The sequence below is a fragment of the Adiantum capillus-veneris genome, chromosome 6 (genome assembly GCF_014529385.1).
Source record: "Adiantum capillus-veneris isolate H3 chromosome 6, ASM1452938v2, whole genome shotgun sequence".
In the NCBI taxonomy this organism is placed as follows: Eukaryota; Viridiplantae; Streptophyta; class Polypodiopsida; order Polypodiales; family Pteridaceae; genus Adiantum; species Adiantum capillus-veneris.
In genome coordinates, this window is record NC_140936.1 from 67,778,356 (window position 1) to 67,795,712 (window position 17,357).

Below are 17,357 nucleotides of genomic sequence, written 5' to 3' on the forward strand. Positions count from 1 at the left end.
TCACCTTTTTGCATCATCCGCACGCCTGACACTCATTTCTTTTCAATAATGCGTCTCGCAACCACGTGAAGTGGCCCCAAAAAGTGGTCCCAAAAAGTGGTCCTAATGATGACCTTTCTGCATAACTCTCACAAGAAAATACCCACGTTGTGTCCGTATTCATCCACGTGCAAATATTGACCCCGTTCGGCCTCCTGACGCCACTAGATGCCATCTGACGCACCTGCTTACCTCATGTCGTCGGCCCGTGAATAGCTTCCTCGAGAAGTTTTACGCGCTAACAACTCCTCTTTATTATGGAAAAAACACAGTGGTACTGGTAATAGTGAAAATCGATGCACTATGTACACCCTGTCCTACTTGTACACATGTGGGCCCCACGTAACCTCCTGGCTCTGAAAAATGTGCAATTCTTTATTTGATGCACCATGCATGGATATGTACATATGCACAATCTCTTACTCCAAAAAACTCCTGACAACGGACATCCAGTATCATGAATATGACAATTGAGGAGGAGCAGAGGGGGAAGATCAAAGCCCTTCATGTGCGTGTTATCAGTCTCAAAGACACCGGAGAAGTAGACAAAGTTGTGCAAGAACTCTTGAAGCGCATGGGTGTTTCTGAACCCACACCACACATAGGTGCTTGGAGAGTTGGCAAGAAAGGAAGTGATGCGAAAGGGAGCCAAGGAAAGAGCACTCATTATACGTTTCCCTACGCTGGAAGCTAGGAAGGAATTTCTAAAGAAGAGACCAACATTCAAGCAAACTGGAATATTTTTGGGTGATGACCTCACCCTAGCACAAGTAGCACTCATGCAAAGAGCTGATACGAGAGATCAAGGTGGCAAGGGAGAAAGGCAAAATTTCTTTCTACAGGGGAGGGAGAGTAGTGGTGCTGGAAAAACGCACCGCATGACGTTGCGAGACCTATGGGACCAACCTTAAAATGGCACCATGGAATTGCAATGGATCAATGAAGCTAGATGTATACGCATTTGAGGATAGCTTTAAGGGAAGAGACACTATTTTTTACTCGGAGACGCATCAGTCTCCCGGCGGCACTTTACCTAGAGTGACGGGATATCATTGGGAGACTACTTGTAGGCAGGATGTGAGATCAATGCACAGAGGACGGGGGTAAGGAGGTGTGGCAGTCTTATTCAGGAAGGAGCTTCAACCCCTCATTTGTATTGTTTTAAGAGATGAGCAAGCCAGATATATGTGGGTCAGGGTGAGAGCGGAGAGAGGGAGGCCACTCTACATTGCAATATGCTATTTTGCCCCCAGCGCATCTCATTATGCATCGCCCAAGGGCAGTCACCCTACCTGATATTGGATGAGGACGTACGGGAGTTCTCTAGGTATGGAGATGCCATTCTTCTGGGAGACTTTAATGCCAGGACGGGCCAGTCTCAGATAGCTTCCTATGATACCTTAGAGGAAATGTTGAGAGAATTGGATGTCAGTGAGATGGGAATGTCTAGGTGTTCGCAGGATGAAGAGCACACTGGATATGGGGGATATTTGACAAATTTGGGGACTGCACATGGAATGGCTATCTTGAATGGCCTCCAAAGATTTCCAGCGTTGAGTGGGTTCACTTGTTTTCCTCATAGACATGGGATAGCACAATGGATTATGTTGTAGCTCAGCCCGGTTTCATACCCTCTATTCAGGACTTTATAGTCGGGCCCATGGCTAGCACAATGGATTATGTTTTACCTTAGCTCAGTTTCATACCCTGTATTCAGGACTTTACAGTCGGGCCCATGCCTATTGGGGTAGTAGTAGATCATGCCCTCCTCACGTTTATCGTCTCATACCAGTTCAACACAGCTCAACTGGCTCAGATATCTACACATACTCGATACAATTTTACTTCGAAGAGTGATTTTGTCTTCATAGATGGTATCTACAGACGCTTATGTACAGAGGATCCGGGGAGACCTATAGGAGCGCTCACATATATATTGACAGAGACACTACATGATGCAGCAACAGAGGCATACCCACACATTGAGCGTGGGCAGCGACGACGTCGTATGCTGAGGTTCCACTGCCTTGAAGAAAGCACCAGTCACTCTGTCACCCACCTGCGTCCACTGAGATACCTGTCGATGGAAAGCAAACCCATGGCGCCGCTCCTCTGTGCTAGCAACCTCCTGGCGAGCCAGCTGTAACTGCTCCTCCAACCAAGTACTGTCTGGATGCTGCTCTTGCATCCTTTGCAAGGAAGCAACGCCCCGTCTGAGACGTTGCTCGTCCTCTCTCGCTGCAGCCAGGAGAGCCAAAGACTCCTGGAGAAAGAAACGACTAAGCTGAGCTAGTCCTGAGGCCACTCTGTCAGCAGGAGAATCCTGCATGTCCAAGCTCTGTGTCCACAGAGCCTCCACTCGCTCTCTGAGTGCAGAGTCCAGCAAGACCCTCTCAGGGATGCGAAGCAACGTGCTTCCCCTCCTCTACCTATCTGCCACTGTAATGATCACTGGTGCATGGTCCGAGAAGGAAGGCCCTGTCAGAATGCCAACTGTCCCACCCAAGTCACATAAATGGTCACTAGTGTAGAAGCGATCTATCTGTGATAGATTCACTCCTTCCACTCTGCGGTCCGAGCGAGAGAAGGCCAGGCTGTATGGGGGCCTCACAAAACTAGAGTGCTGCCACGTATCCGAAACCCTCAGAGTCATACAAAACCTCTCCCAAGCTGCCAGCTCCACTCCATGCACAGTAGCAACATGTTGAAGTCACCCCCTATGCACCACTGCTCTGCCTGCGGCAGAGACTCAACAATCTGTGACCAAAACTTTGCTCGTGCACTCGCCACATTGGGCGCATCTATGTTCAGGAAGCCCACAAGGAAACCCTGAACCTGCATAGTGATCTACTGAGCCCTGCCTGCCACAATAATCCCTCTGCCCACAATGGCCTGTTGCAAGGAATCCGCAATAGTCATACGTACCCCACCCTGGATGCCTCCACGTCCAAAAGCAGCTGACCAAAAAGTATCATATCGTCCATGCAAGAGCTGACCACATCGTCTAATGCAGCTCTCACACAGATGATGCTCGTGTAGCATAAGGAGATCAATCTCTCCTCCCACAAGGCAACGCTGAAGCTCCTGACGCAGTCGGCCCCTCTGACGCTAAAATTGGGGCCCACCTAATCCCTGCACGTTCCATGAGACGATCCTCATGGGGAGCGAGAGAGAACAGATGCTGCCGTAGCAGCTAAACATGCTATCTTCGAGGCTTGCTTGGATGGGTAGTAATCCGCATCCCAGTGTCCTCTAGATAGGCGTGACTGCAAAGAGTGCCTGGCCCAAGCCCAAGTAGACCGAGCCGTGCGTAGAGCTACCTCCTCTGTCCAGGAATCCTCATGAATGTGTACATAGCATGGCGGGCACTGCGTATCAGCAAAGAAGTGAACCACAATGTGTCTACATCCTGCTGCATTTGGAGGTGTCAGAGTAAACTTGGCCAATGGCCAAAGAGTTTGAAGCATGTCTGTAACTCCTAGGTCTCCCATGTGATGAGAGAACTCTAGGGCCTGTGTCTGAAGCCACTCCAAAACTGAGTCGAGAGTCCACTCAGTCTGGTCCCTGCCGCAAAGGGGAAAGGAGAAGCCAATCGCCGAGTCCAAGGCCTGTGTCCCCCTAGCTGCAAGAAACAGAACATGAATCCTGAAGCAGGCTGCCTCAAGGTCTAGTGAGGAGTCGCTGAGAAAGCGCGTAAAGTCGTAGGCAAAGAAGTCCCATTGGCGCCTAATGTCGAAGCTCGTCAGACCACGAGGGACTGCCGCAAAGGGAGACGTCTGTACCTGAAGAGGGGGTCGCAAGAAAGGCTGTTCCTCCCTCGCCAAGCGACTCACGGCAAAGGCGCTTCTAAGAGATCTCCTAGCAGTCGAGGATGGCTCTGCCCCTTGGTCGACTGTGGGACTGGAGCAAGAGGGGGGTGAGGGAGCGAGGGGGGGGGGGGGGGAGAAGAGGGGCGAGGGGGATCGGCAAGGGTATGGGGGCGAGACGGAGGGAGCAGGAGGCAGGGGGGAGGCTGAAGAGGAGGGGAGGAACTCGGGGCGGGGGGGGGGGTTTGGGCTGTTGAGGGTGAAGCTGAGGTGGAGGTTGGGGCAGGAACCTCGTCCTATTGAAGAGGACCGAATCGACCCACTGATGCTGGGCAGGCGCTTGAGGACCACTCTGAGTGCCAGGCTGTCGCTGTGGCCCCTGCCGTCGCCGTCCACGAACTTGCTGCCAACCCTCCTCCGCTGGAGCCCCAGGCTCGGAGGGTGGCTTTGCCTGTGTGGCTGAGGCCGCGCGGGCTGAGGCTGAGGCGGACGGGCTGGGGCTGGGGCTGGCGGGCAGGCAGGCTGAGGCTGCTGCTGCGCGCTGGGTCCGAGTACATGCAGCGGGCAGGCAGCTGGGCAGCGCGCGCTGGAGTGAGGGGGGGGAGAGCAATGGCGCGAGAGATGGGGTGCTGTGCGTGCGCCGGGGGGGGTGAGCGAGGGCAGCAGCAAGCGCCCCCTGGTTACATCCTATTCAGCATACCTTATGCAATCGTGATTGTGGAGCCTCTTAGCGTCATTTACGGTTCATATTGTTGTTTTGTGACTTTGTGTGTGGATTGACATATGCCATGTACATGCTTGGATAGCTGGTCAAGTGATCACTTTTGTTATCTAATCAACCAACCAACATATGCTGAAATACAAGAAAGCGAGGGTACTGAACTGCAGCTTGTCTTTTTGTAGGTCTTGGTTGCCTTTGAAGGTGAGAAACGGCAAGTGTGGTTTGCAACAGATGTAAAGGAGTCTCTTGTTCTTCATTGGGCTGTGTCCAAAGAAACACATGGACAGTGGCAGGTATTTTTTGTAGATAACTTTTGCCAGCATATGCAAGATGAACAATGAAAGGAATCTATTTACAATGTTGCTTACCCTTTTCCTTTTGGAAAATTAGGCTCCTCCAGATAATATCCATCCTTCCAATTCTACTGCACTGGAAGGTAGCTGTGAGAGTTATTTTAATGACGGATTTTCTGGCGATCCATCCTTGAAGGTCAGGATACTTTTTTGTTCATTCATGACAATTGTTACGAGCTTTATCTGATTGATGATTTCTTCGTGTGTCGCCATCAGTCACTGAACATTAATGTCACTGAATCTGGTATCATTGGAATTCCGTTTGTCTTGAGGATGCGAGAGAATTGGATAAAGAACAGTGGCTCCGATTTTTACATTTCTTTGGAACATGAGAAAAGAGTCAAAAAGGTGTGGGTATTCTCGAAGATAGTTTCATTCTATTTTAGAAAAGCCCTAAGTTTCTCGGTATTGATGGTTATGATCTCCCTCGTAGGAACTTGGAAATGGTGAAGGAACGGCCAAATGGTTGTTAGATGAAATTGCTGACCGCGAAAGTGATGCTGAAAGGTCCTTCATGCACAGGTTTGTGATATGGAGCATTGGTAGCCTCTTGTTGACCTACAATGCTGTCTACTTATGCAATGTGTATTCATGCTTTATTCTTACTCCTCAAGTTAACTGTACTCACAGGTTTAACATAGCTACAGATGTGACCATGAAAGCTAGAGATGGAGGGCCATTACCACTTGCAGCAATCCTTGTTTGGATGAGGTTTATGGCCACAAGGCAGCTCGTTTGGAACAAGAATTATAATGTTAAGCCACGGTTTGTGCTATGAACTTGAAACTGTGTGGAAATTAACATTTCTCGGGTACATAGATCTGTGCCTTTTTATAATTTGTAGCTGTATTGTTAACCACAGAGAGATAAGTGCTGCTCAGGATCGACTCACTGGTGTTCTTCAAAATCTATTTAGAGATCAGCCCGCTGAAAGAGAGATTGTCAGGCTTATTTTGTCTGCAGTTGGAAGGGGGGGTAAAGGTGATGTAGGGCAGCGAATCAGAGATGAGATACTTGTTGTTCAGGTAATCCCTATGCTCATTCTCATTCTTTTATCCAAGCTATATGGAGAGTGCTATTGTAATTTTTTGTTCATGTGAAAAAAATGGTCTATTAAAACCCTAGATGCTGTAACTGAGGTACATGCAAGAATGTATTGTTCAACTTTGTGTGCAGCGGAAGAATGATTGTAAAGGAGGGATGATGGAGGAATGGCACCAAAAGCTTCACAATAATACAAGCCCAGATGATGTTGTGATCTGTCAGGTTTGCTTTGTATCTTTGCTTTCTTGTATGCAGTTGTTGTATCATTTGGCACGCCTTATAGTGAGAGTGTCCTTCTCCAACAGGCACTTCTTGACTATATAAAAAATGACCTGGATGTCGAAGCATATTGGAAAACATTGAAGGCAAGTGGTGTTACAAAGGAGCGTCTCAGAAGCTATGACAGACCTATTGTGTCGGAGCCTCGATTCCGCCCAGACCAAAAAGAGGGTCTTACCCGTGATCTGACAGCTTATTTGAAGACCTTGAAGGTTTTTTGGTCTCTCTACTTGGCAGAGTTGTAGCCTTTGTTGTCGAGGATGAAGAGTGTCTCATGTTTTCGATGATCTGGTTTTCAAATTAGGCTGTCCATTCTGGAGCTGATCTTGAGTCGGCCATTGCCACTTGCATGGGCTATTCTTCTAAGGTTAGAAAATGACTTTTTGCAATGTGTTGCCTTATAAATCTATTCTTACTCTTGTACTTTTTTGTGATGTTAAGGGAGAAGGTTTTATGGGAGGTGTTAAAATTCACCCAATCTCAGGATTGTCATCTGAGCTTCCAGTAAGTGGGTCTGTCAAGTTAAAACTGCACGTCCTGTCTCCTGTATGTTTCCTTTGTAAAAAAATAAGGGGATTGTGATGTTGGCAGGCACTCTTAGAGTTTGTGCTAGATCATGTTGAGGATAAGGATGTGATTCCTCTTCTGGAGGTAAGTGCCTTAATACAGAAATATCTTTGGCATAAAGTTCTAGGCAATCAATACTTCCAGGCTCTGCTGGAATTGACTTTAAACTGTTTTGAGAATGCAATTTTCCCTACTTCCAGGGCTTACTAGAGTCCCGTTGTGAACTTCGACCTGCCCTCCTCAAAGACCATGATAGGTTGGTTGACATAACTTTTTTGGATTTGGCGCTTGATTCCACTGTGAGAACAGTGGCTGAACGCGGGTTGGAAGGACTAAGCAATGCAGCTGCAAAGGTGAGTATATGGGATCTTCTTATGTGGAGCCAACAAAGTTTCGTTATTTGATGTACTGTTCTTTGGCTATAGAACATCATTTACATGATAATCATGGTGCTTGAAAACCTGTGTCTGTCTACTAGCTACAATCAAGAGCCCGTGTACTGCCTAAAGGTATGACCATACGTTCTTTTAGCATTGAAAGCATGTTTTACATTCCTCTGTAGCTTATGTCTTTTGCACTACAGGAGTGGTCTTCGGTTCATGAGGCATGTGTAAAAGATGATGCAACGTGGCCTTTAAGGGCTAAGGCAGTGCTAGATCGTACACGGCTAGTACTGGCTGACAAAGCAGAAGAGTACCTCGAACTTCTGCAACCTTCTGCAGAGTACCTTGGGAATCTGCTAGGAGTGGAGCAATGGGCGGTATGGCTGTTATATGGTTGTGCATGAAATTGTCAATATATATTTTTGTCAAACCATTGGCATTAATGTTGTTCTGGTTTTCAGATTGACATTTTTACAGAGGAAATAATTAGGTCTGGCTCTGCTGCCTCCCTTTCTCAGCTGCTGAATCGTATTGATCCTGCTCTACGAGCTGCTGCAAATTTGGGCAAGTAAGCTTCCTTGGTGTAGCTTCTGGCATGTAGGAATGATGGATGTCCAGCAGAGGCTTAAATCGCTGTTGTGCAGCTGGCAAGTCATCAGCCCTGTAGACACACAAGGTTATGTTGAGGTAGTGACGGATCTCGGAGACGTTCAAGACAAAAAGTACTCAAGGCCCACAATTCTAGTGGCTAACAGAGTGAAAGGAGAGGAGGAAATTCCAGATGGTGCTGTTGCAGTCCTCACCCCAGATATGCCTGATGTGCTCTCCCATGTTTCAGTGCGTGCTCGAAATGGAAAGGCAAGTGGTTTGCAATGCAATTTAGAACTAGTCTCTCTGAGTGCTTCAATAATTGTGTATATAATGTGAGGGTGGATGTCTTTTGCTGTTATTAGTACCAGTTCTAGCATTTGCTTCTTATATAATTGCTGATTTCAGATCTGCTTTGCAACTTGCTTCGATGCACAAGTTTTGAGTGACTTACAGGCAAAGAAGGGTGCTTTCATCCAGCTGAAGCCCAGCTCAAGTGACCTTGTGTACAGGTTGACAATTTTCTGTTGCTAGTAGTTCTGTTGAAGACTAATGGTGGTGACAACTTCTTTAAGTATGATGCATTCTAAGGTCAACCTTATTGTTTCAGTGAGATCTCGGACGCGGAAGTTACTAGTGATGGTGGGATTCTTGATGCTGCTGAGAAAGAAATACCTTCAATTACCTTGAAAAGAAAGACATTTGGTGGCAAATATGCTGTTGCCGCAGCTGATTTCAACAATGACCTGGTATGTGTGGCCTTTGGGTTGAGAATGCCTTGTTAGTGTTATTCTTTTATCATCACCTAGAGGTGTGCCTTTTTGGTAGGTTGGAGCCAAATCGCGTAATATTACTCATTTGAAAAACAAATTACCCTCGTGGATCAAAGTGCCTACCTCTGTTGCACTTCCATTTGGGGTTTTTGAAGAGGTGCTTGCAGAAAAGTTGAACAAGGTTAGTATCCATATCCATACATCTGGTGTATTCAGCCCACCATCATATCAAACTGTGAATGGGGGACACGTGAACAAATGCATATCTTTTGTGTATTTGCATCTTTGTAAATCCGTGGGCATCTTTTTTAACTCTTCAAGATTAATTTTTAGTTATGTTATGAGTAAAACTTGTAAGAAACTGTATTGTGTCTGTTTTGTGGGGTATTACCTTCGATAGATAGTATATCTTATGAAGTGCTCATCATGCAAAGAAGTTTCCAACACTTTTTCAGGGGGTTGCTCTAGAGATCAAGACTTTGGAGGCATCTCTAAAGAAAGGAGATTTAAGCAAGCTTCCTGAAATTCGTGAAGCTGTTCTGGGGTTGAAGGCACCTGAAAAGCTGGTAAGCAGGATTAATTCCAGCCTAACAAAATGATTGCATAACAAACAGGATATCGCAATTTTTGTAGCAATATTTTTATATCCAAACAACAGTTTTACCTTCTCTCTTCAAGATACGTCCAGTTGAATTCTGAATTTAAGCCTGTTATACAGTTCTGTTGTCCAATCTACTGAAGCTTCTTCCTGGCACACAGCTGATAATTGACACCTTGCCCTGTTTAAATGTCCCCGAGAGAGTGTATGAGTGTGTGTGGGGCTGAAAGATGGGTGTGTGAGTGCTGCAGATAGGCTAAGGACGGCAAGGGCTATGGCAGGCTAAAATGGATAGGGCTATGTGCATGTTTAGCAGTGAGTGGTGGGCTGAAAGGAATATGCTGAGTGCGGATTGAGCAGGGACTGAGTGGCATGGCAGGCATAGCAGATAGGGTGGCACTAATGGGCTGTGGGGAAAGGCCAAGCAGCATAAGCTCTGCTGCATGAGGCCTGCAGGTTACCCGCAAGATCTAGTGGGTATGCAGGGCAGGAGGGCTGTGGAACGGGGAGGTGTAGATAGTGCGATCCTGGGACACTCTCGCAGGGATGGGCGCAGCTTGTATCGATTGCAAAATCCTCTTTCTCTCTGAGAGTCAATCACTGCAGCCCGTCTGGTGTGGAGAGACCACTGTTTACTTTGACCTCCCAGATAATCTGATTTCAGGCTGCAGTACCACATGAGATTGTTAGAGCAGAGTTGGGATCTACTTGGGTTGCGGTTGAAGCACTTAACAGATTAATATTTCACATACATGGCTTGTGGGACCTACCACGTCATCGTTATGCTAGACTGGCCCTCGAGGAATCTCATCAGCTAGCTATGGAAGGAGACTCTAGATGTTGGTATGCACAGATGTCACCGTGGTTCCAGCCGCATAACTTCACAACGGATAGATTGCCACCCTTCCAGTAGTCCTTGGACGCACCATCGCTCGCATTGACTCGCTCGGAGATTAGCAGGATAGTCAAACATGATCTTACACAATTTGATACAGAGAGGACATGGCTGGTTGTAGTCTTCTAAAGTTTCTTTGGCTAGCATTTTCAAGTTACCCCATCATGCCAGAAGCTCACTTCAAATAGGGATGTCATCTAGATCCATGCAAAAATATTCTTGAAAGCTTGCCAAGTTCTTGGAGCGTGAGGTTTGGTAGCTATAGAAATCCACCATTGCATAGCATTGTCTTTGAGAAAAGCAATGGCTCGAAAGATCTTTGATTCTTCAATGTAGTTCCTTAAGGCATAAATATTGTTGAACTATAGCAGGAACTGTAAAGCTTTCTTCGGATCTTTAAGTCCCAAAAAGGTGAATTTTTTAATGGTAGATCCACCATCCTTGAAGTCCTTGGGCTGATGTGGTGTTTATCTAGGATGTGGATAATAGGGGTAGGCATACGGGCTTCAACCGCTATACCGAGGTGGCGGTGGGGGATGTGGTGGCAACGACTGTAGCAAAGGTAGTTGCACTGGCAGATGGTTGCACCATGTTCCTAAAAACTCCCCCTATCAGAATAGAAGACTGTGTAGGTTGTCAAGAGGAGGCCCTTGTGCTTCTTAGTGCAGAAGGAGGAAAAATCTAAAACCTGAGGCAACAGAGGTGGCAACTTGTGGTTACAAAATTGTTGAAAGCTTTGCAAAATCGGCACGTTCTACTGAGGGTGCCTCGAGAGTATATCGCGGAGTTCGTCGAGGAGGAATTGTAGCTACTATTGACTAGGGCCCCGTTGGAACCATAAGTTTCCCAATTTGTCTTACGCAAGGCTTTGCAAGTTGGTAAAACTTCTTTTGGTGCTTCTATTGCTGCTTCTCTTAGGGTATAGGCCCCTTGGTTGGGATTTGCAGGTTGGCTAGAGTTGGGTCTGAGAAACCACAACCCGCTGGGTCTTCAGTGGCTTGATACGTCAGCAGCATGTGAAAAACTTATTCTTCTGCTATTGCTTCTGTCACGAATTACTGACGTGTCAAAGCCCTAAAGAATGGAGCCAACTTACAGATGCCGGTCGAGGGGCCTAAACCCTAAGAAGAACAAGTAAAAAAGGAAGAAGTCCTAGAAACTTATGGGGACCTTGTCCGATGGGGCCCCAAGTGACATAAAGGATTAAAATAAAGCAAGACCCACACACACACACACACACACACACTGATGACGTGGCAGCTGTACGGACGCTCCGCGTTTTGCGCTGACTATTGACGTGGTAGTTGTACAGAATTCCACAAAACGTGCTGGCAGCTTTTTGGCATTGCTTTGGACCAGAAGCTTTTGAGTTTTGAGGGCTTTTCACGTAAACTGCTTTTGGGGCCTAGGGCCTTTAAATATGAGGCCATGGGCTCATTCTCTGGCATGCTTCCTGGAGAAGGTGCAGAGTTTGGAGTACCGGCTTGTACCGAGTTGATGCAATATAAAGAAATACCGAAAGGGGTGCCAAGGTTTGGGGCCAATACTCTCTGGGGTGGATTTCCGCCACTTCGTGTGGCGTGTCGTCTCTCTCTCTCTCTCTCTCTCTCTCTCTCTCTCTCTCTCTCTCTCTCTCTCTCTCTCTCTCTCAGTTCAGTTGTTATTGAAGTGCTAAAAGTTTGTTCAGTATGTTCTTTCCTATTGGCACGTGGTGCCCGGCTTGTGACAGCTTCTAGGGTGTAGGCCCCTCAGCGGGGATCTACAAGTTGACTGAGGTCTTCAGTGGCTTGACACGTCGGCAGTTTGTGACCCCCCCCCCCCCCCCCCCCCCCCCCCCCCCCTCTTGAAAGAAGAGTAATCGCCCGCAATTACAGTATATCTGCAGAACAACTCAAGTTAGCTCAAAAAAATATCTGAGAGTCATTCTGAGGGACAATGAGTTTTCTCATTCCATATCGGAGCTCTTAATACACTAGCTCTGGCTGCAACAAAATTAGCTATTACACCTAGACCGCGCTGATCTTGAACGGGTGTCTAAATGCACTAAAGTTACATACCCATGCAATCTCACCCAATTAGGAAATTAGGAGTATACAGCGGTTGACACATGCAATCTCACCCAATTAGGAAATTAGGAGTATACATACCCATGCAATCTCACCCAATTAGGAAATTAGGAGTATACAGCGGTTGACACATCACAATGCCACACAAATGCTCATATATGCATGCTAAAAGGCATAGAAACATATAGTCGCCGATGGAAACCCCCCCCCGCCAAAAACCATCCCGGTCCAAGCTATGAGCTGTTCAACGACTCCCACGTCACTCCTCCCGCAAATAACCTTAAAAGATCCCAGCCATGAGATATAGAGGCCTTTTACAACCAAACACCCCCCGCTCCCCAGGCTGTAGTTTACGTTGCTTGGAGGTGTTGAGAGTAACCACTACTTAGACTTCTTAATACTTCCCCTGTGAATAACCATACAGGTCCGGGCCATGAGTAAAAACATCACTTTTCAAACATTCAATATGTTGGGTCTAGAGGCCCTCTGGCCGCCCTTGTATACATTCTTTTATTCTTGTGGTGTGAACCACCCCTAGGGTGACTTAAGTGACCCTAGTGGATGGGCAGAGAATGAGGGCATAAGGGCAACAGGACAAGCTGGATTTAGGAGGGGTTATTCCACTTTAGATCATATTCGTACACTCAGAGCCATTATTGAGAAAGGAAGAGCAAGCGGGAGAAGGATGTATTGTTGCTTTGTGGATTTTCGGAAAGCTTTTGATACAGTACCAAGGGCCAGATTGATGCACAGGATGCAAGAGTTAGGGGTCCCCAAAGAGATTATTTTGGGGATCATGGCCTTATACGGGTCAGTAACTGGTTATGTACGTACTCCAGAAGGGGATTCCGACATTGTTCATTCCACCGTTGGAGTAAAGCAGGGATGCCCACTGTCCCCTACTTTATTTGGCATGTACATAGATGAGGTATCGGATTACATTGATAGAGAGGGTGACAGAGGTGCTCATCTTGCAGGGTCATGGATCCCTTTATTGTTGTATGTAGATGATATTGTATTGATAGCAGAATCTCCAGATGGAATGCAGAGGCAGCTAGATGCATTACATAAATTCGCGGAGGACAGTGGACTGTCGATAAACATGGGTAAAACCAAAGTTATGGTGTTTAACACCACACCGTAGTGGGTTAGGAGATCGGCACCTACATTTGCATATGGCCAGGATACAGTAGAGTACACAGATGCATACGCATACCTTGGTGTGGTATTTGCAGGACCGAAGTTTACTCTTAAGAAAGCAGTGCATGCTAGATTGTCTAGAGCCTCTGCGGCCTTGGGAGGGTTGGAGAGGATGTGTTCACAAGTGCAGTTTCAGGAACCACGAACAAAACTTTGGCTCTTTGATACTGTGGTGGCTTCGGCTATGCTTTATGGGGTCCATATTTGGGGACCATCTGTGGATCTGGATAATTGGAAGTCAATGGAGAGACCTTTGGTATCTATGATTTCCTGAATGATTAGAGCCAAGGCCTCCGTACCACACGCGATTACACGAGCGGAACTAGTTGCCCCTCCGATAGAAATTGAAGCTCTTACCATATTAGTGTCCTTTATACATGGTTTGTGGGATACAAATAACTGCCGATATACTAGACTGGCCCTCGAATCCTCTCGACAATTAGCAATGAAATGGGATACATCATGCTGGTATGCGCAACTGCCCTCGTGGTTTCAGAGACACGGGTTTAGTATGGAAAGATTACCCCCCTTCCAATACTCTCTTGAGGCTCCATCACTGGCAATTACACAAACGGAGATTAATAAAATCATCTGTCAGGATCTTATATAGTTGGATACTAAGGGTAGACCCTACACAAGAATTGGGCACGAAGATGGCCGACTACAAAGAAAACTTCCTACAGCTATGTGAAGATGGATTTGTGATTCGCCCGAGCTACATGGATACCCACCTATCTCATGCTTTGAGATGTGCTATTGGTCAGATTCGTACATCCTCACACCAGTTGGAGATTGAATTTGGCAGATTTAGGGGAATCCCACCTGAGAGCAGAATTTGCAAGTTATGCGGAATGGAGCCGGACATAGAATTACACTACATATGCCATTGCACCGTATACTATGAGAAGGCTGTGGACCTCTAGATAGAGTCATGCAATACCAAGATCAAAGATGCTTGGGCTTGTACATACTGGAACTACATCGGCACAGGGATAATCTAATGAGATGCTAAAGAGCACTACAGCCTCAGAGGCAGATCCCAGATTTCTTCGGATCGAGAGAAGCAGGAGTGGAAGGAGAAGCAAGAGGCCAGCAGCCAGCACAAAGGAGTACCCACATTCATACCAAAGGCACCCTCATTGACAGGGCGATTGAGCTTATGAAATCGAGACGACCACGACCGAGATGCAGAAGCACACTTCACCGGAGGAGACTACAACAAAGGACTAGAAGCATTCTAGCCAGACACCCTGAATGCTCCTAAGAAGTTTATTTATACTTTGTATTTAGTTTTTCACATTCACATCTATTTTCACACTTTCACACTTTTCACACTACCCAGACATTGTAAGAGATTCACCACTTTTGTATCAGTTTGGTCTCATAGGTCATTCTGGCCTTTTGAAGACGTTAATATAACATTTCATTTCATTTCATTTTCTCTACGATTTTCAGCTCTCTCTCCTTTCACTACAATCCATAGCTTCTTGATGAAGCTTTGAGACTGTGAGGGTCTTGTTTCACGATAGAGCAGGGATTAACAGGCAAAATCAATCACAGAAGAACAAGGGATTTTACAGGTGGCTAAAATTTTAGCAATTTCATAACATTTCTGATGCTTTATAGGTGGGAATTGCATTTACAGGTTGAGGAAAATTGGGGCTTTTGCTAAAATTACAGAAATTTTAGAAATTAGATCGTCTAAATTTGCGGCTTTTGCTGAAATTTCATTACTTTGCAGGCATTTGTGCATGTATTGCAATTTGTGAACAGTTTGAGCAGAGAATTTTGAGGTTTATTCTTGAGTTTTTTAAGAAATTATGTGAAAACACAGGTTTATACCCATTGGAAACTTTATGTGGCGCACATTTATGTACTTTACATGTGGGATGCTCGCCATTGAGTTATGTATTGCTGAAAATACATTTTGTAGTAGCTTTTAATCCATTTGCAAATTTGAGGTTGATGCATATGTATTTTCGTTATACTGCTGAAGTGGGAGTATTCTGCAAGGATTGTATTTCCTATTTGTGTGCTGAAATTTCAGCATTTACTGCTGAAATTTATCCTTCTTTACTGCTACACACTTGTGGTAAAGTGCCAGTAACACAATATTACCATCCCTTGCTCTTGTACATTGAGTATTGAGCCCGTAAGAAGCTAAAATCTCAGTTTTCAGCCTGTTGTCATAAGAATACAGTAGTGAATTTTTGAGTCTTTTTGCACCGAAATGGCCTCTAATGCGTCTACAAGCAGTAAGTCGAAGTCTCTCCTTGAATCAAAAGGTTTGACAGCTCTGGCTTTGACTTTGTGGAAAGATAGAATGCAAGGAATCCTATTCCTGAAAGATTGCGATGATGCACTTTTGGAAGTGAAACATGCAGCTTTGTCAGATGAAGATTGGGCTAGACTTAACAAGAAAGCAATTGCTTACATCAAAGATGACGGTGTCTGATGATGTGCTCACGGACATTAAGCGTCTTGACACTGCTTATGCTATCTAGAAGAAATTGACAGATACGTATGAGAGCACAATTCCTGTGAATCAAGTGTATCTTATGTGAAAGCTTGTAAACATGGAGTTGGATGTGTCTAACCGTGCATTTGAACACTTGAGTGCTTTCACCACTGTAATAGGGAACGGGGGGGAACACAGCCCAAACGTTCCGAAACGGCGTTCCGGATGAGTCCCGTTCCCAAAACGGAGATGGGAATGGAACGCCGTTCCAGAATGTGGTGTAACCGGAACCGGGTTCCGGAATTTGGCGGAACATGAGGCGGAACGGCGAAACGTGGGGCGGAACGGGCAAAAGTAGGCATTTGGGGGGGAAAAAGTTGGCTTTGGGAGGCAGATTTAGGGCTGTTCGGGGAACATATTTGGTGCAGTTTGAGGGCAGGTTATGGGGCAAATTTGGGGATAGTTTTGGGGTTGTTTAGGAGTTTATTTGAGACTAAGCTGAATGGAGGTAATTCAATCCTTACTTTAGGTGGACCATTCCAGCCCCGTTCCCGTTCCGGCCCTCCCTCCTCCTCCCCGTTCCCGTCCCGTTCCGGACCCTCCCGTTCCCTTTCCGGGTAACTATGGCTTTCACATGTGTCTCGAGTCAGTAGCAAGACTCTGTTTGCCGCCTTTTGGTGGTAAGCTCAAGGCTATCTTCTTATTGATGACTTTGCATGACAGTTGGGAAGCTTTGGTTGTCTCTTTGAGCAACAATGCTGCCTTGACATTTGATGGTATACGAGGTTCTCAATGAAGAGATTAGAAGAAAGACCAGCGGTGAAAGTAGCGGGTCAGTGTATAATGTAAGAGGTAGGTCTGAAAAGAAGAATAATGCAAACAATAGAGGCAAGAATAGGAGTAAGAGCAGGGGTAAGTCCTAGGATGTTACATGCTATCAATGTGGACACAAAGGGCATAAAAAGCCCGATTGCAGGTATTACAAATAGGAACTTGAAAGAAAGAAGCAGCAGTGCAAGAAGAAGGATTCTAATGATGCTAAAAGTGATGATCATGACTCTTCTTTCAAGGAAGTTACAAAGGAAAATGTTACTTCGAGTGTTGTCATTAAAGAAATTGTTGATACGGATGATGCACTTGTTGTTGACTCATGCCTTCACGATGATAGTGTGGCAATGGCTAGTGATATGATATGTATATCACAAAACGAGAGGTAATTGATGCATTACTTTCAGCACAGGATGGTTTGTCACAATCATGGATAGTAGATAGTGGTGCCTCGTTTCATGTTACTCCATCTTTGGAGTCTTTTGCTTCATACACTTATACTTCACGTAGTCTGGGTAAAGTTTACTTGGGCAATAACCATGCATGTGAGATTGAGGTTGTCGGCACTATACACTTGGTGCTTGAAAATGGTCGAGAGCTGATTTTGCATGATGTTAGGTATGTACCTGGCATCAACAAAAGTCTACTTTCGGTTGGGTAGCTAGATGTGAAGGGTTTGTTAGGAATTGGATCGAGCTAGCTAGGGTGGATGAAAGAGAAACATGGCTTCAATGTGTGAGTGTGTGTGTAAGCAAGGTT

The 17,357-nt window shown here is 45.9% G+C and overlaps 1 protein-coding gene across 1 annotated transcript in view; it reads left to right on the forward strand.

Annotated features, from left to right (window-relative positions):
* Positions 1 to 17,357, forward strand: part of SEX1 (Pyruvate phosphate dikinase, PEP/pyruvate binding domain-containing protein) — a 78,834-nt gene that overhangs the window by 48,361 nt on the left and 13,116 nt on the right. The window contains exons 10-29 of the mRNA XM_086514379.1: positions 4,749 to 4,859; positions 4,957 to 5,055; positions 5,136 to 5,267; positions 5,353 to 5,441; positions 5,550 to 5,684; positions 5,782 to 5,944; positions 6,096 to 6,185; positions 6,269 to 6,454; positions 6,547 to 6,609; positions 6,684 to 6,746; positions 6,834 to 6,893; positions 7,010 to 7,162; positions 7,235 to 7,318; positions 7,393 to 7,569; positions 7,654 to 7,760; positions 7,837 to 8,050; positions 8,189 to 8,292; positions 8,391 to 8,529; positions 8,609 to 8,734; positions 9,009 to 9,119. Coding sequence (XP_086370505.1) covers positions 4,749 to 4,859; positions 4,957 to 5,055; positions 5,136 to 5,267; positions 5,353 to 5,441; positions 5,550 to 5,684; positions 5,782 to 5,944; positions 6,096 to 6,185; positions 6,269 to 6,454; positions 6,547 to 6,609; positions 6,684 to 6,746; positions 6,834 to 6,893; positions 7,010 to 7,162; positions 7,235 to 7,318; positions 7,393 to 7,569; positions 7,654 to 7,760; positions 7,837 to 8,050; positions 8,189 to 8,292; positions 8,391 to 8,529; positions 8,609 to 8,734; positions 9,009 to 9,119 — 2,406 coding nt within the window. The remainder of the gene's footprint in view (positions 1 to 4,748; positions 4,860 to 4,956; positions 5,056 to 5,135; positions 5,268 to 5,352; positions 5,442 to 5,549; positions 5,685 to 5,781; positions 5,945 to 6,095; positions 6,186 to 6,268; positions 6,455 to 6,546; positions 6,610 to 6,683; positions 6,747 to 6,833; positions 6,894 to 7,009; positions 7,163 to 7,234; positions 7,319 to 7,392; positions 7,570 to 7,653; positions 7,761 to 7,836; positions 8,051 to 8,188; positions 8,293 to 8,390; positions 8,530 to 8,608; positions 8,735 to 9,008; positions 9,120 to 17,357) is intronic.